General features: G+C 40.8%; 1 protein-coding gene across 2 annotated transcripts in view; it reads left to right on the forward strand.

Annotated features, from left to right (window-relative positions):
* PREP (prolyl endopeptidase) overlaps nt 1–24,754 on the forward strand; it is a 141,948-nt gene that overhangs the window by 78,702 nt on the left and 38,492 nt on the right. For both annotated transcript variants that reach the window (XM_083176964.1, XM_083176963.1), the window contains 2 exons: nt 9,259–9,456; nt 12,516–12,619. In XM_083176964.1, coding sequence (XP_083033090.1) covers nt 9,259–9,456; nt 12,516–12,619 — 302 coding nt within the window. The remainder of the gene's footprint in view (nt 1–9,258; nt 9,457–12,515; nt 12,620–24,754) is intronic.

The raw sequence follows: 24,754 nt of genomic DNA on the forward strand, positions 1-24,754 counted from the left end.
ATACTGATCAGCACAAAAGGGGTGCAGCAGACACAAAATATAGCACTCTCTATCACTCTCTGTCACTATCTGTGACTCTATGACACTGCAGCAGCAGGACACAGGAAGTCACAAGATCCAGGAAGCATCCAGCTGCTGGCAGCACGCTACCAGCGGTGATCAGGTAAGTATCAGGCAAGGTTCAGGTATGTATAGCACGACAGAGTGGCCGGTGACCGCTCTGCACGCAATTCCAGACCGGAATGGCGTCTGCAGCGCAGTCACCGTTAGTTTAAATCACGCGCCATGGCTGTGATTGGTCCGTCGGTCCAACGGACCAATCACAGCCTTGGGGGCAGGTGGGGTGAGGTGTGGTCATCACCGGTGACCCCCTCACACCCGGCGGTGATTGATCCCTGTGTTACCGAGCGTCTGATTTGCGTCTGATTCGCCGGTAACACAGGAAAACGCTGCGATTGGTTGTTCACATTGAACAGCCAATCGCAGCGATCGCCGACGGGGGGGAGGCATCGCCGCCCCCCCTGGGCATGCTGGGACATGTCTGCTGTCAGGGACAGCAGACATCGTCCCTCTGTCACCGCGTCCCTAGACGCGGTGGCAGTTTAAAGTCATGACGTATATATACGTCATGTGTCGGGAAGTACATCCCGGCCATGACGTATATATACGTCAAATGTCGGGAAGGGGTTAAAAGAAATGAGACAACACATTTAATACAATTTAACAGTTTTTTATTATTACATTTTTTTGATGGGATGGGCAAAATTGTTGGGCAAGATTCATTGAAATATATAAGGAAAACAGCTGCCTTAGTGGAATGGACTATCGCAACCAGGCAAATCGGAATGAGGCATACAACAATTGATTATTACAGTAGAACATCGTGATCAATGCTGCAAACTTCCAATGGGTTCGGAAGAAGAAGCAAATATGTAGAACAGTGGTTTGTGAAGGAGCACAACGAGCACGGACATCGCAAAGTTCAGAAGTACCGTACTGCGACCTTCACAAACCGAAATTGTGGTAAAATGAGCAACAAAGTTTATCATTGAACAAACAAATCAAGGAGAGGAACAAGAGCATTGTTGCAAGCTATTAAATTATAAAATTAAAGCCAAATTTGTAAAAAATAATTATTGAAAATAACGCTCTTCATCTGGGGTAGGGGTTTGTGTACTCATTAAAGCTGTGTACACACCACCAGACAAAGACGATGGGTCAGTGGCAGATGACATATGGGGCCCCGGTGCATAAAAAGAAGGGGGAGGTGGAGTATTAACCTGCGCAGTGTACATAGGGCAGTGATGTGGGTAGTTCGGCAGTGGGGGCAATTGCCTTTGGCTCGTAGCATATGGCAGTACCTTGCACTCACCAGATAAACTTTTCTCTGATGCGTGCGACATACAGCAATATACCAACCGCTTAAAGTGGCGGAACTGGTCTGGATCCATGCTCCGCATCTCATAGGCAATGTGATTTGCTAAACTTTGGTAACAATCTGGGGGGGTTTGCATTGCTTCCTCCACATACCTGCAACAATGCCCTTCGCCACTTGGAACAGAGCTGGTCGGCTGTCTCCTCCTGCACCTCCTCGGGGGAGCTGATGAAGTGCTCGCCTCCGTAGGAGCCACTACCTCCGACACCGATCCAGACTCCTGTTCTGGCTCAGGGGGAACTCCCTAGAAAAAAAACTAAGTAAAAAATTGTAATATCATTAAATTTTACATTCGGATACATGCAAGACATGTCATACCAAAAACTTACTATGTCCGCACTCTCCAAATCACTTGACGGAGAGTCATCATCCGTAGGAGTTCCCTCTGTTCCTCTCCTTGAAGTTTGTTCAACAATGAACTTCATTCGCTCATAGTACCACAATTTTGGTGTGTAAAGGTTTTCAGTATCCGCTCCTGAACCTTGCCGCTCCAAGACTCAATTGTGTTCCTTTACCACCACCACTGTCTGCATATTTGCAATCTTCCTCGGAACCCCCCGAGAGTCTAAAGCACTGTCACGTGTTCTACTGTAATTAACCAATTTTCCGTACGCCTCATTCCTTTTTGCCTGGTTACGATAGTCCTTGTGATGTTTTCCACAGGCAGCTATTTTCCTTATATATATCAATGAACCTTCACCGAAAATGATGGGTCATTGTTCCTGGCATTTCTGAAAAATATAAAACAAACAAAAACATTTATGAATAATTGAAGGCTATACTCCATGGAAAATACAATGCACTGGAAAGGTAAAGGAGTGCTTGTGCAATGAAATATCGCATAGGATCGCATTCCAGCAAATGGGATGCGATGCGATGCAATATTTCATTGTACAAGCACCCATGCCATAAGATGTGATGGATACTTAAAATGAGATATAACCCCCACTATCCACGGCATCCCGAAGCATGGCGAACGGCGGCGGTACACATCCTCCGACCTTTTCATACCCCCACTATCTACGTCGGCGTGGAGTTGATTTTATATAGTGTGACGAGCCCAAAGCGTGGCGAGCGCACGCGAAATACGAGCCCGAAGCGTGGCGAGCGCACGCGGAATACATGTAAAGTGTACGCTTCGGGCTTGGTGGCTCGCTACTCTCGCCACACTATATAAAATCAACTCCATGACGACGTGGATAGTAGGGGTATGAAAAGGTTGGAGGACGCTTACCACCGCCACTCGCCACGCTTCGGGATGGTGTGGATACTGGGGGTGGCGTGGACACTGTGGGTGACACTAAATGATGGAATAACATTCTAAGCACCCATCTGTGTGCTTGTGCAATTAAAAATCGAATCGCATCACATGTCGCAATGTTGTGGAGGATGCGATGCAATTTCCCTATGATGCCATACAATTGAATCTTGTGCATTGTTCCACAAAACAAGTACCATAAATTGCAATAGCAAGCTGCAGTGCCATTAAATAAATAAAAAAAGACACTGCAGTCTGCTCCGCCAGTATAGTTAAAAAACATGACACAACAATCTGCATCAACATCATGACAACAGAGTCTACTCCAACAGTAAAAAAAAATAACATTACACACCAACTTGCACATTAATAGTAACATGACACATCATCCTGCTCCACCATTACAATAACATCAACATGACACCGCAGCTACACCTGTGTAACTGTATTAACATAAAATAACAGGCTAGTCACCCTGCATTACAATCAGAAAAGACAGGCTACTCCACTTTTAGTATTACGCCACTCACTGCACATTTTCACACACACCCCCCTCCCCCTGCATATGGTCACCCTCCCTGCACATCAACACCACCCTTGCACATTATAACCTCCACCCCCAACCCTGCACATGATCACTCCCTGCCCCTGTACATGAACACTACCCCTGGACATTATCACCTCACCCCCACCCTGCACATGATCACCCCCTGCACATCATCACCACCCCTGCACATGATCAATACCCACATATGGACATTATCACCTCACCCCCAATCCTGCACATGATACTCCCTGGCCCTGTACATGGACACCACCCCTGGACATTATCACCTCACCCCCACCCTGCACATGATCACCCCTGCATATGATCACAATACCCATATATGCACATGAACCCCCCCTCGCGCTCCCACCTCGTGCATGCCCCCCGCGCATATAATCATTTATCCATCCACCCTGTATATGCCCCCCCAAACCCCACACCCCACCTATGGCATAATCTCTAAATTTTCAGGAGAGGCAGGGCGCCAGGGATGAGCTGAGCAGCGTAGCGTTGTTAATCCTGAAATGGCTGCTGTTTGTCTTCCTCAGGGTCTTTTTGGCGCCTTTGCACTTTGAGTGACAGGAGGGCGTGAAATCGTAAAGCGTACCATGCGATGCGACGCGATGTCCATGTTAACTGCAGAGGAGTGGTTGTACAATGAAATATATGGCACTAAATGCAATGCTATGCACGCGATGCGATATTCCATTGTACAAGCACCCATGACATGTGATGGGTGCTAATTATGATATACCACTATGCAATTATGATATACCACTTGTTAAATAAGATTAAGAATTTAGTAGAAATATAAAGAATCAAGAAAAAGAACATTTTTAAATAATGAAACATTAAAAACAGTAAGAATAGTTGAAAGTAATCATAAATTCATTTTTAAAGTGTCCATAGTCAATAAAGTCTTAAATGCATTTAAGTGTCCTTGGGCAATAATGTCAATGCATGGAGGATGCGGGCAAAAGGGTCATCCACACCAAGAGTCTTTCGCCACATGAACTCCTCCAGGTAGCTCTGCAGCATGTGCCTGGCGGTTCCCTGGTGACATTTGTTTCTCCATTTACATGCACCCCACATTCTTTCAATATTCTGAGTGTGGACCCCCGTTGTGGGGTCCACAAAATTGTATCTATGGTTTACCTGCGCATGCTGGTATCCGGCCGCTTGGAGCTGGTCTGTGCTATAAGCCCTCCAGCAGTCAGTGTAGATTGTCGACCCAGGCTCCACATTGTCTATGATGGCCGACATTAAAGTGCGGGTGTCACTGGTGTCCACTTTGGTCGCAAGACACTGCCCTGTTTCCCGGCAGATACCCCCAAATACCCACTGCTGGGGTAACATGCGGCCAACATTAGACTGTCTCCTTACAAACAGGGTCTCGTCCACTTCGACAATCCTGTCAGGGCCACCAATACGCTGCTGCGGCTGCATTATCAGATCTAACAGGCAGGCCTCCCACGTCCACTTGTTATAGAGCACGGTGGTCTTCTTGGATAAAGCCAGCTCCTGCTGGCAGTACTCCACAAGTTCCTCTCCTGAGCCCAGGAATAGATGAACTTCACCAAAGTGAGGAAGGGTAAGAGGCACCCGGGGAAAAATAGTGCCGCTCGCAGGCTTGTCTTCAGCCGACAGACCTTCACGTGGCACCGACACATCCCTTCCTTCAGGCTCAGCCGCATAGCATGTCCATTAACACAATTCGCCTCCAGCGGCAACAGGTGATGGCGCTGAAAAAATTTGACTGTCTCAACCTCCGTCAGGAGCAACGAAAAGAGATTCAGACCAGATGCCATTTCAGCCGAAATAACAAGATCAGCAATTAGAATAAGCAATTAATCAGCAAAAACACACAAGCTCTCCAATCCACGTCCTCTCCTCACTCTCCTCACACAAAACAACCCACATTTCAGAGCAGATGTGACAGGGGCCGGATTTCAAGTGAGGGATGTCAATATTTACACAGATGAGGTGATGTTATGTGTTACTGTGCAGATGTGACAGGGGGCAGGGTTAGCATGTACATATTAACACACAGACAGTAATGTGTTACTGTGCAGATGTGACAGGGGGCTGGACTATAAGAGTCAATAAAGACCTATTACAGATGGGCCAGCCAGCGGGAAACAAAGAGCGGGAACGGGAGTGAGTGAAATCGCATCACATTGCATTGCATGCATTGCATACCAATATTTGGTGTCATCCGATACGATGCAATGCGATTGGGCCAGCCAGCGGAAAACAGAGAGTGGGAACAGGAGTTATTTGGGTACTTGTGTACAATCACGGCTCCCACGATGTCCATCGCATAGTAAAAAATCGCATTGCATCGCATGCGATTTTTAACAGAAATGCATCCAAATGCATTGAAATTAGTATCAAACATGTTCAATGGCCCCCAAATGTCATTTTTGAGGCTGTACCACCCCCACTATCAACGCGAACCCGAAGCGTGGCGAGCGCAGCGGTACGCGTCCTACGACCTTTTCATACCCCCACTATCCACGCCGGCGTGGATTTGAGAATAGAAAGTGTGGCGAGCGGACACGGATACCTTCACAGGTATACGCGTCCCCTCGTGGGCTTCACAGGTGTCCGCGTCCCCTCGCGGGGCTCGCCACGCTTCGGGCTCGGTGGCTACTAATTTCAATGCATTTGGATGCATTTATGTTAAAAATCGCATTGGATCGCATGCGATTTTTCAAAAATGCTTAAAAACTGCAAAAATCGCATGCCACTACATTTGGCATGCGATGGCATGCGATAGGAGCCGTGAAAGTACACAAGTACCGTTATTTGAAAACGCATGGCATGCATCGCATGTTAATATTTTGTTTTATCCAATGCGATGCCATTTCAATAATGACGATAAAAAAACTAATCGCATGCATCTTATGCCGCACCATTACGGCGGATGCAATGACATTTCTCTGAGCCCATACAATGAACATCGTGGGCGCCGTGCTAGGAAACAAGTACCATTGTGGCATTCTCAAAAACATTACCACTGTGCCCAACTGGGAGGGAGTTGGAGAAAGTTTGGCCATAAGGAAAAATCGTAGCTAATATTTTTGATAAAATATCCTTAGATTGGTCATAATGAAAAAAGCTGAAAGCAGTAATATTTGTGACTTTTTTTTTAAATAGTTAAATTCTTCTGGGTTACAAAGATCTTTAATATGAGCAGAATGGCAAATTTCAGTTGCTTTATGTTGTTCATCCTGCATGTGAATTGTGCAAGAGCCTGATACAGCTTGCATTGTCCCTGTCATGTAGTCTTTAGTAGTAGTATTTATCATAGGGGAAATCTTAACATGCTTTTATTTATTTAACTAGCAGCATTCTCGGTTCTCAAGAAAACAGAATGTTAGATAAGAATTTCTACCTTTTATGAATGACTGCTTCACATATTGCTCTTTTGTAGTCTATTCATTTTTCCTGCACAGATGCCATTGTAAACTTTCATTCTTCCATAAATCCAAGGCTAGATACATACATTTGATTATTTCTGTGAAGGAGCTTGTCCTTTATGAAGCAGCAGCTAAATTCCACTGTGGCACACACATCCTTTGTACGGGTGTGCCTTTTTTAAGATTAGATCCCTTGAATGGAATGTAACAGAAAATAATTTGTCTTATAGATAAAGGGTGACTGCTCTTCCTTTTTTTTTTTTTACTATGGGCCAGATGTATCAAGCTTCAAAAAGTGATAAAAGCCAGCCAATCTCCTATGTCACCGTCTGGGTTTAAAAAATTACAGGTACAGTAGGAGCAGATTGGCCAGTTGTTTATCACTCTCCATTGTATCACTTTTTGAAGCTTGATACATCTGTCCCTATATATTTGAATAAACAAGGCTTTAATATAATAATATAATAATATAGTATAAGTATTTTGTTGTTAAATTAGGTCCCAGGAGTTGGAATCTTGGACTGTCTTATTTGATTTGACAGTCTGAATTCAATGTTCCAGCTTTTGAGTGTTGGAAAATCCATGAGTTGTCGAATTGTGAATTCGATAATCTGAGGCCGTTTCCGACCACACAGATCCGACGTTAAAAAAAAGTCAGATCTGACACCCTTCAAAGAACAGGGAAAGGGGAATTGGGAATTCTGCACAGGTATGTACTCAAGGTACTTTATAGTAGAGATGAGCGCCAGGGCCGAAGATTTGGATTCGTCGCGGGGATTTGAATTTGGCTTTGTCAAACAGCGGTGAAAGGCATTTGATTTGGATTTTTTTCAAAAATGGACAAAATCGTTGTTCCAGACAATTTTTGTTTCTAAATTGTTTTTTATTGCATAAGGGAATATAGTAACAAAATGTATCATTGAAGAACAGTACAGAATGCATACATTTTCAATTTTTTCATCTTTCCATAGTCAGCAATGAGTACATCTATGGAATTGACACTTATATAACAAAGGATTTAAGTATTTGAGTTGTCAACAATAATACATGTATAGTGAGAATGTATAATAATATAAATACAATAAACAATTTGCTTAGATATATAATAAATCAACTACTGTACCCCACTGCACTGCCTAACAGCCTTCCTAACACACGACCAGTACAATTACTACAATATAATTAAGTATATATAATCTATAACCCAGCACCCAAACCCCTCTGCACTGCACTGCCACAAACCCCTCTGCACTGAACAAACCCCTCTGAAGTCTGCATTGCACAGCACCCCTCTGCACACTGACATCACCCCTGTAGTCTGCACAACGCCCAGACCCCACTGCAGAGCTGTGCGCAGCTGGAAGCGTGACTATGAAATGGCGCCAAATTCTCAGGACACCAAGCTTTTATAGACTCGGCATCTCCAGAGAATCCAACGCCAGATTCCCGCATTAGGCCACGCTTGGGTTTCCGAAGTAAGCCGGAAACTCGCGAGTGTGGGACGTTAGGCCGCTCATCTACTTTATAGTGCCACAATTGGTTAGTTAATCTCAGTATATGATAATAGTGTTGGGGTGCAGCCAAAGGCAATGGAACGAAGTACAAACAAAAGAAAGGGAAGATTATTTTCTTTTTGTAAATCAAGAAAGGCAAAGACTACTTGTTAATTTATGTTGTATTTATTAGAATATACCCTTTTTATCCTTTAAAAACTGTTTTTTTTTTTTTTATATATATATATATATATATATATATATATATATATATATATATATATATATATATATATATATATATATAGTATTAAAGTATTAAACGTTATTGGTGTCACTGTCTTTTTCCCCTTTCCTATGTTTCTTGTTTCAATTATGTATCCTTGTTAGTTGGAGTGTGGTGGTAAATTTACAGTTGGTTAGAGAAAATATTTTGTTTAATAATTACACAATGTGTAATGAGTATTAGTGCATTTCTAGTCATCTGAGGGTTACAGTTTACAGCAAAATTTCAATTGTTCAATTAATGTTCTTTTAATTAACAAGGTTTTAGGTATATGTCCTTGTTCTGTTAGGGCATTAATTTCCAAATTATTCCACAGGTCATATGTATCTTTCACCCTTTGTTTTGTAATAAGTGGTGTTGGCTTTTGGTGCTTTTTCTTGCATGTTTAAGCTAGTATGACCCTGGTTATATAAATGCAATGCAGGTATCTTTACTTCTTGAAGTAGTCCACCTATAGGTTATGCTGCCTAATTCAATTGTGGTATAAATTAGTATTCAAGTACTAAATCAGTCAAGATTCATTGGCGGCAAAAACAGCTTGCACTTTTGTGTTCATTATCCATATGCAATATCCATAATGTTTTACATACTGTAGGCTTATTTTATACGGTATTCCATTTTCAAGATTATTTTTCCTTTTAGTTTCAATGGATATCAGTTCATTTAGGAATCTAAAATTTGTAATATCTACAAAATGTATTGTAAATCAATCATATATCAAATATTTGAGGTTTTATATTATGTATTAAAACTTTTTACTTTTGTCTCTTTATGGTGAAGCTTGTTTGTCTATTAAAATGACTTGTATTTTTTTTAGAATGGGTATCCTGCGTTCATTCAAAGTTTCTGGTTCTTTGCTACCTTCATGATGTGAAAAATGGCTTGCAACTGCATGAGCTTGCCACAGGTGGCCATCTTAAGACTTTCCCCCTGGATGTTGGCAGTATTGTAGGATACAGCGGTCATAAGAAACACTCCGAAATTTTCTACCAGTTCACCTCATTTTTGTCACCAGGTGAGTTCATATTTTAATTTTTTTTGTTTTAGTTTATAAAGGATATTGGCAAAAAATGGATCTTTGAAATGATATTGCAATTACCAAGTGGATAACAAGACATGTGCTCTACAGCAATATACAATTTCCTGGCCACGAAAGTGCAAGAATTACAATTTCATTTTGCACTGCTACCACCCTTTTGCTGGGATAACACTGTCAAAAATTGCTGATTGCTTGGTACTTTATCTTTCTCCACTCTATCTCTGGAGTAATTGTATTGACCAGCATTAAGTGCATATGCTGCACATAATGTTAGTTATGAACGGGATTAAAATTTTGTCCCCTTCAGTCCCTTCCTGTTTACGGCGCGGGCAATGTATGACTGGTTGGCAGGCATACATCACACGTTAATGCACTCCAGCCACTTTGCCAGCCCCGGGCTACCATTGTCCTATTCTCACAACAGGGACAACGCTAGTCCTGCTCCTGGTTTTGGGATGCGCTCGATAACAGCCGGCCAAGGGGAGAGCTTTTTTAAAATAAGATGCGCAGTACAGAGCAGGCGCCAATAAGGACAGCCAAGGAGGCCGAAGGGGGATTAATACATTAGGGTGATATGGGTGCCCGCTTTGCCTTGTTACTCAGGAGAAACTGGAGACGCTATTTCAAAAACGTAAAGGGGCCTTCATATATCTGCCCCTCTGAGAATTGATACATACAGTATACTTCATAGATTGTTAACAACCCACTTTTTATATAAGCAATAAATTTTGGGTACTTATATGTTAGTTGGGCGCCCACTATAGTTACTGTACTACGCTCATACCCCCACTATCCATGTCAGCATGGAGTTGATTTTATATACTGTAGTGTGGCGAGCCACCAAGCCCGAAGCGTGGCGAGCGGACGCGCAAAGCTAAGCAAATAGCTTAGTGGGCGCCCAACTAACATATAAGTACTGTTTTTTTGTTTGCTTATTTTACATATTTGCATGATGATCAGTGATCTTTTCTGGGCAGATAGCAGGAATGTCCCAGGCCCTAACACAACCATAGGCAGTAATTTTTAACCTGCTTGTTAAATTTCTTTATAATTTGCCAAGATTTCTAAGTGATGTCACTTGTGCGCCAAAGTTATACACTTCTCATAAGTTGATTAATACCCTGAATATCCTAAATAACTTAACATGTAGAATTTTAAGTAATGAACTAAAATGTATAAGAAAATAAGTTGAAGACATTTTCTGTAAAGCACAGTATTACAGCTCTGGAACAGAACCAAAAACAATGGCATAATGACTTTCTAGCATTCATGCATAGATTCATACCAAGTTTGAATTTCTGCTTTACTTATTGATGCAGAATGTGTGACACCGGTTTTCTGGAAGGAAGCAAAACGAAGAGGAGAAAAAGTTCAGAATATTTAAAGTTATTATAAAAGATGTCAGCCAGGAGACCCTTCCTGAGCATGTGCAGATGCTGCAGCCCACAGCACTACTGAACACACTTGTAGCACCTGTCACAATGCACATTTCTAGTTGTCTGTTAGAGACTCCCGCTCACAATGTTTTTGTTCCATCTGGGGGGGTGCCTTGCATAGTTCTGGAAGAGGTGAAACAGAAAGGAGAACCACCAGTGTCTCTAAAGCTGCTGTATCCGGAGGGTGTAAGGCTCCCAAGGGTACAAAAATGGAAAAAGAGTCTAAGATACAGCGCTAGGTTTTTACTGAAAATAATTTATTTCAAACTATCTAAGAGCATTTATAATAAAACACAATATACATTTTATATGAGAATTCTAATGAAATAAGTATGATAAACATATATGAGAAAATTGATAAAAAAAACATTAAAAATTATGAGGATTGGGGGTAATTCCAGCTAGTATTTAAATGTATTGGAGAGAGTCAGTTTTAATCCAAATCAACACCAACAGATGTATAATTACCAGATAATTCGAAAATCCTTTATAGGAAGAATTTGAGCAAAGTCCCGGTGATTACCCAGTGATAGATACCAAAGTCACTCAGATTTTGAATGGTGCAGTTTTGTGGTATACCAATACCCAGCTTGAGTACTGCAGAGTGAACCTCGCTGGTGGGATCCAAGATGGTGGTATGAACTGGTCTGTATAGAGACTGGTGTAATGTCTCCAAGAATGGCTGGAGGAGGTGTGAGATGGAAAGTCTCTCCAAGTATAGGCTGAATATGATGATCAGATATTCGAATTATCTGGTAATTATACATCTATTGGTGTTGATTTGGATTAAAATTGACTCTCTCCAATACATTTGAATACTAGCTGGAATTACCCCCAATCCTCATAATGTTAATGATTTTTTTATAGTTTTTTTCATATATGTTGCTTATTTCATGAGAATTATCATATAAAATGTATATTGTGTTTTATTATTAATGCTCTTAGATAGTTTGAAATAAATTATTTTCAGTAAAAACCTAGCGCTGTATCTTAGACTCTTTTTCCATAGTTCTGGAAGAGGGCAGGGGGTGACTTTGTGGACAAAGGGGTCAATAAACACTTGAGGCTCACCCCCAAAATTGTTGAAAGTTGCCAAATGAATAATGTGTAAAATTAATAAATAATTAATTCATAAAATTAATTGGGAGAGGATAACAAACAGAATGTTGCAATCCTCATTGCTGCCAGAGTTCTGGTATTGTAAATAATTATCCAATGTGCACAAATACTACAGTTTAAATAAGTTTTCCATTGCTTTTTATTGATTGCTAATATTAGATCTATTCTTTGTTTTCTAAAACTTCCATTCATTTAGTAAGTACTTTCTTGGGTGATGAGGATTTTGGTACAAAGTCAAATTATAGTGTTATATGTATTGATTTGAGTTGCTTTATACTGTTTGCATTATAAAAACCTTTTCATTCAACTGTCTCAATTTTGAGAGTCTTATAAGGGACAAGAGCAGTCTTTATAAAATCTTCCATGTTGGGTGTTTATGAACTATTCTTTGTCATTCATTGTACAGTATACAGTGCTTTCACATCCATTATTTTCATGATCTAGGTCTCTTAGGTTGATATTTCAATGCTCTTGTCATAGGAATTATTTATCACTATGACCTGACCAAAGATACAGAGGAGCCCAGAGTGTTCCGGGAAGTGACTGTCAAAGGATTTAATCCATCTGACTACCAGACCGTACAGGTGATTTAAATAAGAGAAAAAACTTTTTTCTGTATTTGCATAAAATAGAATGGATACTTTGTTACTAACTTTCAGTTCTTTAAAGCTTCAGCAGCTCTGTTTTGATTAATGTGCAGTACAGGATGAGGGACATAATAATGTGTCATTATAGATACAGACAGCTGACTAGATAACCTGGTCTGCTGCTTAATTTTGCTCGGGAAAGCCGTTCTCCCAAGCCCTGTCATTCCTGGAGAACACAATGTCATGAGTTATATCATGTCACCTGTCATCTTGGGAGAAGTCTGAGAGTTAATACGTTGATGGATAAGTGTCGGAGGGAAGTGTATTGCACTATGATATATAATAATTGGTCATTAGAATGTGAAGTAAAATGAAAGTCCACTGCATTTCTACAATGGTTTTATATTTCATTGAACACTATTAATATAGATCTGTACAAGTATTTGCATACTAGTTACCAGCCTGTCAAAATGACAGAACAATGCAACATTAATATTTGTGCCGATGGCTGCGTGTTGCCGAATGGAGCTGCTCCGCTAGTCACCATCTAGCAGCTTCTGGTGAGCAAAACACTGATTCCCCACATAGAGGTGAGGAGCAGTGATAGCCTTTTATTCTATATTCTGTATAAGAAAAACATATTTTTTTTCTGACCATTCAAGTTTGTTTTGAACTGTATGTGCCCAGATTTAATATTACATTTTATACATACAGAAGGTATGAGAATAATGTATTTATTACCAAAAAAATGAACATATAAAATACATGCATGATTATTTCTATGTTTCCTAACAAATTTCTGATACACATATGTCCTCATACATCTAGTCTCAATATGCCTATTCTTACACATATTATTCGCATCACTATACGAATACTGCACAGAAGCAGCTTATGCTGATTAACATGATATGCGTTTATCCTGTGTGTGACTGCGGCTGTATCTGTATATAAAATGCTACTGTATGTTATGCTACTGTGCTTTCCTGGAAAGATACCTTTAACAAATAGTCGCACAAAAAGAATCCCTGTGCTACCAAGTCATTACAGGGGCTGTTTAATGTGATTGTAGAAAACATGTAGGAGTACACCTGTTTTTGTTAAAATTATTTCACATGATGTTTAACACATACATACTGTACATATGGTAAAAACCATATGAATATCCCTCAGCAAAGGGAGGATGCTGAGGTCCAGCTGATTCCCCTTCCCCTTGCTGTCAGTGCGCTGGAGTCTTGCGGTATGGAGTGCACCATCTTGCTGTAGCCGCCACACCCAGCTTTAACTTACTGATGGGTTCTGCTGATCAGATGGAAAGGAAGCTCATTAGAGACCGATCAGTGGCTTCTCTGGTGGATTCACAAATGTATTCTGACAAAGGGGTACCAGTACTAGGTCTGCAGTACCTTGGCAGTTGGTCAAGGAAGAAGTCTGCTTCTTCAGCTTTTATTTTGCACAAAGGGCAGTGCTGAAGAAAAATATTGTTCTATTGTTAGAGGAATGGTCAAGAGCATGGCAACTACAGTTTAATGCCACAAAATGCAAAATCATGCACTTGGGTCTCAAAAATCCAAAGGCTAAATATAGTATAAATGGCACTATAATGGAAACTACTGAGGAAGAGAGGTATCTAGTTGTCACTATTTCAGGGGACTTAAAGGCAGGTAGGCAATGTAACAAAGCAATGAAGAAGGCAAGTCAGATGCTTGACAACAAAATTCTAATTGGCGCTGTAGTCCCCTCTTTTAGGTGATAAAGATAGTCACCACAGTATGGATAAAGCTAGGCAATTCTTCCGTCTGGTCGCTCTTTAATATTTCAAGAACTGACCTTGGAGAATGGCCCTATATTCCCGTAACAGTTTCTTTAAATCTTCTGAACCTTGACATGCATGGATCACAACCAATCAGATTTCATCGCCAGGTGGCCATAGAAATGTACACTCACCAAATTCAGGTGCCCTATGTTCACCAAAAGGTTTCTTTTGGGTCCGCCGCCTCCTCCTCACAGGATACAGACAGCTCGCTAATTCCAAATAATTTTGAAATTCTTGAAGTTTATTTCCAGTAGTACAAGCAAGTAAAACAAGTTTAAAATATAAAGAGATTTCCTAGGAGAATGGTGGTCTGGGTTACCTCCCTATCCGGATGGAAGGACCCCCAGTGGCTGAAGATGACACCAGCACCAACCAAAAACCTTCTGGGTAATCTACTTTACCTCCAACCTGGTGCTGGTGTCATCTTTAGCCACTGTGGGTCCTTCCATCCGGATAGGGAGGTAACCCAGACCACCATTCTCCTAGGAAATCTCTTTATATTTTAAACTTGTTTTACTTGCTTGTACTACTGGAAATAAACTTCAAGAATTTCAAAATTATTTGGAGTTAGCGAGCTGTCTGTATCCTGTGAGGAGGAGGAGGCGGACCCAAAAGAAACCTTTTGGTGAACATAGGGCACCTGAATTTGGTGAGTGTGAACATTTCTATGGCCACCTGGCGATGAAATCTGATTGGTTGTGATCCATGCATGTCAAGGTTCAGAAGATTTAAAGAAACTGTTACGGGCATATAGGGCCATTCTCCAAGGTCAGTTCTTGAAATATTAAAGAGCGACCAGACGGAAGAATTGCCTAGCTTTATCCATACAGTGGTGACTATCTTTATCACCTAAAAGAGGGGACTACAGCGCCAATTAGAAGACCATTTTGTTGTTGTGTATGAGTTGGAAGATCCTAGGAGTCTTTAGGTGGATCTAAGGCTGCAGTAGTCCAGGCGCTGTCATTATTTTCTTTTTTTCTCTTCTTTTTTTTCTCTTTGAAGTCAGATGCTTGGTTGCATTGGGAGAGGTATCAGCAGTAGAAAGAAAGAAGTAATAATGCCACTGTATAGGTCAATGGTACGACCTGATCTAGAGTACTGTGTTCAGTTCTGGAGGCCATATCTCCAGAAGGATATAAATACATTAGAGACTGTACAAAGAAGGGCAACTAAAATGGTGCATGGCCTACATCACGAAACGTACCAGGAAAGACTAAAAGATCTTAATATATATACTTAAAGCAGAGAAGGGAAAGGGGGGGGGGGCATGATAGCTACTTTCAAATATATCAAGGGCTTTAACAAGGTACAGGTGGGAGACATTCTTCACAGCAGGAAGAGGAGCAGCCGAACAAGAGGACATGCACTGAAACTAGAGAGATGAAGATTCAGGGGAAATGTGAGGAAGAATTACTTCACAGAAAGAGTAGTAGATAAGTGGAAGAGCCTCCCATCACAGGTGGTAGAGGCAAATACAGTAGTACAATTTAAACATGCTTGGGATAGGCATATTGATATCCTTACAAAAAAAAAGGATCAAATATGGTTTGAGGTAACATTTTAAAAAAAGGGGCAGAGTAGATTGGCCAAGTGGTTCTTATCTGCCGTCAAATTCTATGTTTCTATTCAAAATTAGAATGCCAACTATCTGAGTTGGCGCAGGAATCATTCAGCAATTCTGCTTTATTGTGGCTTGCTGGATTGTTTCAAATATTGATTTAATGGCTTCCAGGTTAAACAAAAAGATTACTGTTTTGGAGCAATAATGAGACATCCACAGGTGATCTTTGTTGACACCATGGTGGAACCTTTAATCATTTTATTGGTTTCCAATAAGTCATAGAATGGTTAAAGAGAATGGGTGCCTGTGCTTCTTGGCAGAGAAGGCCTTGGTATCATGCTCGGTTATCCATGCAGCTGAATCTTCCTTGGTGCCTTCCCAAGTTTGCAATGCCTAAAGGTGGTTTTAAAGACTATGGTTAGGGCTAGGAAGCCAGTTACAGAAAACCGTCTTACTGTACCATGGAATCTGGTAAACATATATTGTATGCAGTGAGTGCTACGTTGTTGCTGGATTCTCTGTTTATGTTGCCACATATGCATTATTTCACACTGGTGGTGCAGTCTTTAATTGAGGAGGTCGTTCGGATTCAACCACCCTATTTTCTCCCATTCCATCTGTGAATCTACATTTGTTTTTTGAGGTGTTAAAGCAAGAAAACATCACTGAGGACCGATATTGAGCATCTGCGCATGCGTAGGCATTTTTCTGTGCATGTGCAGACGCAGGGTGCATGCACCCACGGCAAACTTTCGGTTCACCAGGTGCATGCACCCTTCACAGCGGGCAGGGGGCGCCGGCCAACCCCATTAGCATATGGGAACGCCCAGTCTTTCATGGGCATTCCCTTGAGACTGCTTGGCGTTCTCAGGCTAATGAGGCCATGCTGGAAATGCGGGGGGGGGAGCTGACATCACCGGATGTCAGCTGCCCGCCCTGTCCTCGCACAGGGCGCCCGCAGTTTAGAGTCACTATATAGGTGTCTCTGAACTGCGAGCGCTGGAGAAATCATTCGATGGTCAGCGACCATCTAATGTTTTCTCCCTGCCTGCGAATGGATGATTATAGAAACATAGAATTTGACGGCAGATAAGAACCACTTGGCCCATCTAGTCTGCCCCTTTTTTTAAACATGTTACCTCAAACCATATTTGATCCTTATTTTTTTGTAAGGATATCAATATGCCTATCCCAAGCATGTTTAAATTGTACTACTGTTTTTGCGTCTACCACCTCTGATGGTAGGCTATTCCACTTATCTACTACTCTTTCTGTGAAGTAATTCTTCCTCACATTCCCCCTGAATCTTCCTCCCTCTAGTTTCAGTGCATGTCCTTGTGTTCTGCTGCTCCTCTTCCTGTGAAGAATGTCTCCCACCTGTACCTTGTTAAAACCCTTGATATATTTGAAAGTTCCTATCATGTCCCCCCTTTCCCTTCTCTGCTCTAAAGTATACATATTAAGATATTTTAGTCTTTCCTGGTACGTTTTGTGATGTAGGCCATGCACCATTTTAGTTGCTCTTCTTTGTACAGTCTCTAATGTATTTATATCCTTCTGGAGATATGGCCTCCAGAACTGAACACAATACTCTGTGAGGTCGTACCAATGACCTATACAGTGGCATTATTACTTCTTTCTTTCTACTGTTGATACCTCTCCCTATGCAACCAAGCATCTGACTTGCCTTCTTCATTGCTTTGTTACATTGCCTACCTGCTTTTAAGTCCCCTGAAATAGTGACACCTAGATCCCTCTCTTCCTCAGTAGTTTCCATTCTAGTGCCATTTATACTATATTGAGTCTTTGGATTTCTGAGACCCAAGTGCATGATTTAGCATTTTTTGGCATTAAACTGTAGTTGCCATTCTCTTGACCATTTCTCTAATCTACCTAGATCCTCAATCATTTGTTTTACCCCTCCTGGTGTGTCTACCATGTTGCATACCTTTGTATCATCTGCAAAAAGGCACATTTTACCATCAATTCCATTTGCAATATCACCAATAAAGATATTAAAAAGCACCAGTCCAAGTACAGATCCCTGGGGTACTCCACTTGTAACCTTTCCCTCCTTTGACTGTACTCCGTTTACTACAACTCTTTGTTTTCTGTCTTGCAACCACGTTCTTATCCATTCAACTATCTTAGAATCCAATCCCAAGCTTTCAAGTTTATTTAACAGTCTGCGATGTGGGACAGTGTCAAAAGCTTTACTAAAGTCTAGATAAGCTACATCTATAGCCCCACCTTGATCTATTACTTTAGTCACCCAGTCAAAAAAGTCAATAAGATTTGTTTGACATGATCTTCCCCCAGTAAACCCATGCTGTTTTGGATCCTGTAAATTGCTGGTTTTGAGATATTCTACAACTCTTTATTTTAAGAGTGTTTCCATCAATTTCCCTACTACTGATGTAAGGCTCACTGGTCGATAGTTGCTTACCTCTTCCTTGCTTCCACTTTTGTGCAGTGGGACTACATTCGCTGTTTTCCAGTCCTCTGGGATTACTCCAGTAGCTAGTGACTGGTTGAATAATTCTGTTATTGGTTTTACCAGCTCCCCTTTAAGCTCTTTTAGTATCCTTGGATGTATCCCATCTGGCCCCATTGATTTATCCACTTTCAGTTTTGAGAGTTCTGTGAGGACTTTCTCCTCTGTAAATGTACTTGTCTCTCCCTCATTTTTCTGACTGTACTTGCAACTTAACTGTGGCCCCTTCTCCTCTCTTTCAGCAGTGAATACTGAGCAGAAATAATTATTAATATTATCTGCTATTACATTGTCCCCCTCAAGAAAACTTCCACTCTCTGTCTTCAGTCTAATTATTCCACTTTTTGTTTTTCTACTTTCACTTATATACCTAAAAAAAGTTTTCCCCCCTTTACCCACTGACTGGGCCATTTTCTCTTCAGCCTGTGCTTTTGCACATCTGATTACCTTCTTAGCCTCCTTCTGTCTAACAAGATACACCTCTTTGTCCTCATTCTTCTGCGTCTTCTTAAATTTCTTAAAGGCCAACTTTTTTGCTTTCACAATACTTGCTACTTCTTTTGCAAACCACAATGGCTTTCTTTTTCTTGTGTTTTTCCTAACTCTTTTGACACAAAGTTCTGTTGCTTTTAGAATTGCACTTTTAATTTTTTCCCACTTATCCTGCACTCCTTCCAAGTTCTACCACTCTGCCAAAGAATCCCTTACAGAGTTTCCCATCTCTACAAAATCAGCCTTCCTAAAATCTAACACCTTTGTTTTTGTGTGCGATGAGTCAGTCTCTGTCTTTATTTTAAACCATACTGCTTGATGGTCACTGGATCCCAGATTTTCACCCACATTTATGTCAGATATTCTGTCACCATTTGTAAGTATTAAGTCTAATATTGCATCCTTACGAGTGGGCTCCCTCACCAATTGCTGGAGGGATGCTCCTTGCAAGGAATTCAGCATGTCCCTACTTCTGGTGGAACTTGCAACAGGCAGCTCCCAGTTTACATCAGGTAGATTAAAGTCTCCCATGATTATCACCTCTCCTTTTAATGCCATTTTATTGATTTCCTGCAATAGGCTCTTGTCTAGTTCCTCTTCCTGACCTGGTGGTCTGTAGATCACCCCTATACGAAGAATCGCCTTCTCCCCTGTTTCTATGGTCACCCAAAGGGCCTCTGTTTTTTCTTCAATACTTTGTATTAAGGTAGTCTTTAAATATTTTTTCACATATATTGCAACCCCTCCTCCAATTTTTCCCATTCTGTCCTTCCTAAAGAAAGTATATCATGGTATAGCTATGTCCCAGTCATGATTTTCATTGCACCATGTCTCTGTGCAATGAAAATCATCCATTCGCAGCTGTACGGGGGGGGGGGGGGGGGGTTCCTGCTTGCGAGGGGGGGGGGCCACGGGCGGCATCTGATGGACGAGTCAATCGGAATAAGGTCCTTAATCTGACCTCTTAAATAGTTTTTCTTTTGCTAGCTATAGCCTCTACAAGGAGTTTCCAAGCGTTGTGTAAGTGCACCTAGAAAGTGTAGTTTTCATATTGTTAGGAAATTGCTCTGCCAGTATTTTTGCAGTCAAACCTTTCCAAAGGGAATTCTCTTGTTCTGTTGGCTGTGGACAGGTCATTGTATCTTTCTGTTGAGCGGGCCTCTTCTTTTCACAAGCCTGATCATCTTTTATTTTTATTTGAAGCTTATTAGTGGGGTTGGTTGACTTCAAAGTAGTCCTTTGCCCAGTGGCATAAATCTACTGTTGGGCAGGATTTTTTGTCTGTTGGACATCCAGTTTAGGATCCCATCCTCCCACATTTTTATGGGTTATGAGAAGCTCTTGGGTGTGTGGAAGTGTTCCTAGATTAAGTGGTTGTCCAGGGCAGATTGTGCACACCTTCCAAAATGTTTTTATTTTCACGCTTTTGCTTTTGAAGATACCAGTTATGTGTGCAAAGTTTTGCATAAGGCATTGCTGGAGCTCACCCCTCCCCCTTAGGCTGGCTTTGTGAAGTCCCAGTGTTCCCGAGACAGGACTAAAGAGATAATAAGATCAAATCAATTCCAAAGTTAACCTGGGGGACACAGGGCTCACTCCATGGTGCCTTTTTCTATAGTGCAGGGTGCACAATTAAGTAAAAACTGAGCAGGTGGAAATTGGGGGGTTAAGGAGAAGGGAGCTTTTAGGCTCAAATTAGTGCTTAGTCCTCAAGTTTCTTACTTAAACCCATTGTTTTCCAGTGTCCCCCAGAAGCACTCAAATAAAGTGATTTTACAGTTAGTATAATATGTTTTATTGAGTGCACATAGCTATATGCAAAAAATAAATAAGGACATTTCTGTATGGTCAATCATGTGTATCAATATGATGTGAGGCTATTCAGGCAATATTATTACCCATTCAAGGATGTCTCTATGTGGCCTAATATACAACAGTAATTGTTTATAAGAAGTGAGTTTATATTTCCATGTGTAATGAAACTGATGGTTAATATTGGTTATTTTTTCAAATTAGCATCTACAATTTGTGTTTTGAAAAACATTGCCAGCTGTGAAAGGAATGCTAAATGGTTATGGAACTAAATTCATTTTTACACTATATTTAATTCAAATACTATTGGCTTTTTGAGTAAAGCCAACAGAAGTTTGTTTTTGGAAAGGATGAAACTGTATGAGCTGCTCTGTCTGAAAACTAATAGTGTTTTTCTATCTTTGTTGAAGCTCCTAATTCATAGAAAATGAAGTATTGCTGTCACACTGCAGCTAAGATAAGCTGTTCATCTGTACTATTTCATTGTTCTGAACATAATACCCGTTTCTTATGTGAACATCCCTCCTGCTTTCATGTTATTGATCTGCGTTTGCCAACTTCCCTTCCAAAAATATCATTCTTCTGAGAGCCTCATATGAAACAATATATTGAGGATGAATACAAACCGTGACAATGCAGCTCAGATTCGCTGGTGCAGACCAGGTTTATTTGCATTTTGTACTCATTATGTTGCACATCACATGGATATATATATATATATATATATATATATATATATATATATATAGTAGACAAAGATCAGCGGCACTCAGGAGACTTCTTGCAAACATAGAAAGTTACTTTATTCCGACATGTTTCGGGAAACAACTCCCGTTCTCAAGGACAAAGTGATACAATGAACAAACTAAATATATACACATACCCTGTTTCATCCACCACCAATCAGGTGACCAGTTGGAACTGTAGGAGTGGTCGGTACCAATCAACTACAGGTGCTCACACCACCTGCAGCTGTGTTTGGATCAACCACCCGGCAATCACAAGGTCACCAGTGCTTTAAAATATGCAAACATGCAATATAATCAGAATTACAAAATATTAAAAATACAGACAGTGGAAATATATATCGCAAATATTAAATACCTATTTACTAAAGCGTATTAATAGTTAAATATAATCTACAAAAGTTATATATAATAGGCAACCTCCTGTTCCAACTATATCGGGTATATTATTGTTTAAACGTATGATTTAAGTACATGTCTATAAGAAACTATAAAGGCCCAATTTTTCATTGAGTCCTCTTGGAAAGATTGTATCAAGTGTCATAATCCAACGACTCTCCATTCTCAATAACATTTTACCACGATCACCCCCTCTTTTAAGCGGAGGTAGATGATCGATTAATTTAACCCGCAGGCTGGCGATAGTGTGTCCTGCAGTGTGCCAATGTCTGGCCACTGGTTGATCGCTCACGCCTGTAGTTAAAGCTGAGCGAATTGCCATCCTATGGTTGGCCATTCGTTCACGTATAGTAGTTTCCGTTTTGCCCACATACTGGTGTCCACACGGACAATATATCACATAAACAATAAATTTGGTGGTACATGTGATTATATGTTTGATAGAATATTTTCTACCGCTGTGTGGGTGCACAAAATGTGAGCCCGTCAAGAGTGAGCTGCAGGTTGTGCACCCCAAACATCGGTAGCACCCTGGTAATTTAGACATAAAATGTGTGGGGGGATCCGATTTTAGGTGATCAGAAACATCTAATTTAACCAGTGCATCACGGAGATTGGGACTCCGAGAGTAAGCCGGCATTAATCTAGTATTGATCAGAGCTGGTAAGTCTTGGTCAGTGTTAACGATAGGCCAATATTTCTTCACAGTTTTAGTGATGTCCTTGCTAGCAGAGCTGTATCGGTTAATCCATGGGATCACTGTCCTATGGTCTCGTATTGGACTCTGTTCTTTATTTAGACACTGTGCCCTAGGGATTGCCAATACCCTATTTTTCGCTTGTATAAGATCTTTTAGGTGATACCCTCTTTCCAAAAAATTAAAAGCGGTTGAGTTACTCATCACGAATAACCCATTATTTAAAGGTACATCTGTCCAATTTTTCCTAGCTTTGTTGCGATTAGTCTTGACAAGAAATTTTTTTCTTTTTAATAACCAATACTTTCTTCAACTGCAAGGTTGCTCGATGGGGTCGAATGTGGCCCCGTCATATGCTAATTCTTATATGTGGGCACTGGAGACTGATTTGTTTGCATCCCTGGTCACCAGTGGACAACTCAGTCTCTATGTACGCTTTATTGATGATCTGTTATTGGTTATTAGGGGCGTTCCAACAGATGCTATTAACATACTGAACGATCATAATTCAAAGGATGAGGCAGTTAAATTTACATTTGTAACCAGCCCCAATGAGATTAATTTTTTGGATGTGAAAATAACCATAACGAATGGGTCAATGAGGACGGGCCTATTTGTTAAACAAACAGACCGTAATTCTGTTTTATTAAATAGCAGTTGTCATCCATTACCACTACGCAGGGGGTTGCCTTATTCCCAAATGTTGCGGGTACGCCGCATTACTAGTGACCCAAATGAGATCATTGAAGCACTTGATCAGATGATAAAAAATTTTTTGGAAAGAGGGTATCACCTAAAAGATCTTATACAAGCGAAAAATAGGGTATTGGCAATCCCTAGGGCACAGTGTCTAAATAAAGAACAGAGTCCAATACGAGACCATAGGACAGTGATCCCATGGATTAACCGATACAGCTCTGCTAGCAAGGACATCACTAAAACTGTGAAGAAATATTGGCCTATCGTTAACACTGACCAAGACTTACCAGCTCTGATCAATACTAGATTAATGCCGGCTTACTCTCGGAGTCCCAATCTCCGTGATGCACTGGTTAAATTAGATGTTTCTGATCACCTAAAATCGGATCCCCCCACACATTTTATGTCTAAATTACCAGGGTGCTACCGATGTTTGGGGTGCACAACCTGCAGCTCACTCTTGACGGGCTCACATTTTGTGCACCCACACAGCGGTAGAAAATATTCTATCAAACATATAATCACATGTACCACCAAATTTATTGTTTATGTGATATATTGTCCGTGTGGACACCAGTATGTGGGCAAAACGGAAACTACTATACGTGAACGAATGGCCAACCATAGGATGGCAATTCGCTCAGCTTTAACTACAGGCGTGAGCGATCAACCAGTGGCCAGACATTGGCACACTGCAGGACACACTATCGCCAGCCTGCGGGTTAAATTAATCGATCATCTACCTCCGCTTAAAAGAGGGGGTGATCGTGGTAAAATGTTATTGAGAATGGAGAGTCGTTGGATTATGACACTTGATACAATCTTTCCAAGAGGACTCAATGAAAAATTGGGCCTTTATAGTTTCTTATAGACATGTACTTAAATCATACGTTTAAACAATAATATACCCGATATAGTTGGAACAGGAGGTTGCCTATTATATATAACTTTTGTAGATTATATTTAACTATTAATACGCTTTAGTAAATAGGTATTTAATATTTGCGATATATATTTCCACTGTCTGTATTTTTAATATTTTGTAATTCTGATTATATTGCATGTTTGCATATTTTAAAGCACTGGTGACCTTGTGATTGCCGGGTGGTTGATCCAAACACAGCTGCAGGTGGTGTGAGCACCTGTAGTTGATTGGTACCGACCACTCCTACAGTTCCAACTGGTCACCTGATTGGTGGGGGATGAAACAGGGTATGTGTATATATTTAGTTTGTTCATTGTATCACTTTGTCCTTGAGAACGGGAGTTGTTTCCCGAAACATGTCGGAATAAAGTAACTTTCTATGTTTGCAAGAAGTCTCCTGAGTGCCGCTGATCTTTGTCTACTACATATTGGATTCATCTCCTACTGATGGCACCTGAGCAATCCAGCCTGCAAAACCTCTTTAAGGCTAC

The sequence above is a fragment of the Crinia signifera genome, chromosome 3 (assembly GCF_055691185.1).
Source record: "Crinia signifera chromosome 3, ASM5569118v1, whole genome shotgun sequence".
In the NCBI taxonomy this organism is placed as follows: Eukaryota; Metazoa; Chordata; class Amphibia; order Anura; family Myobatrachidae; genus Crinia; species Crinia signifera.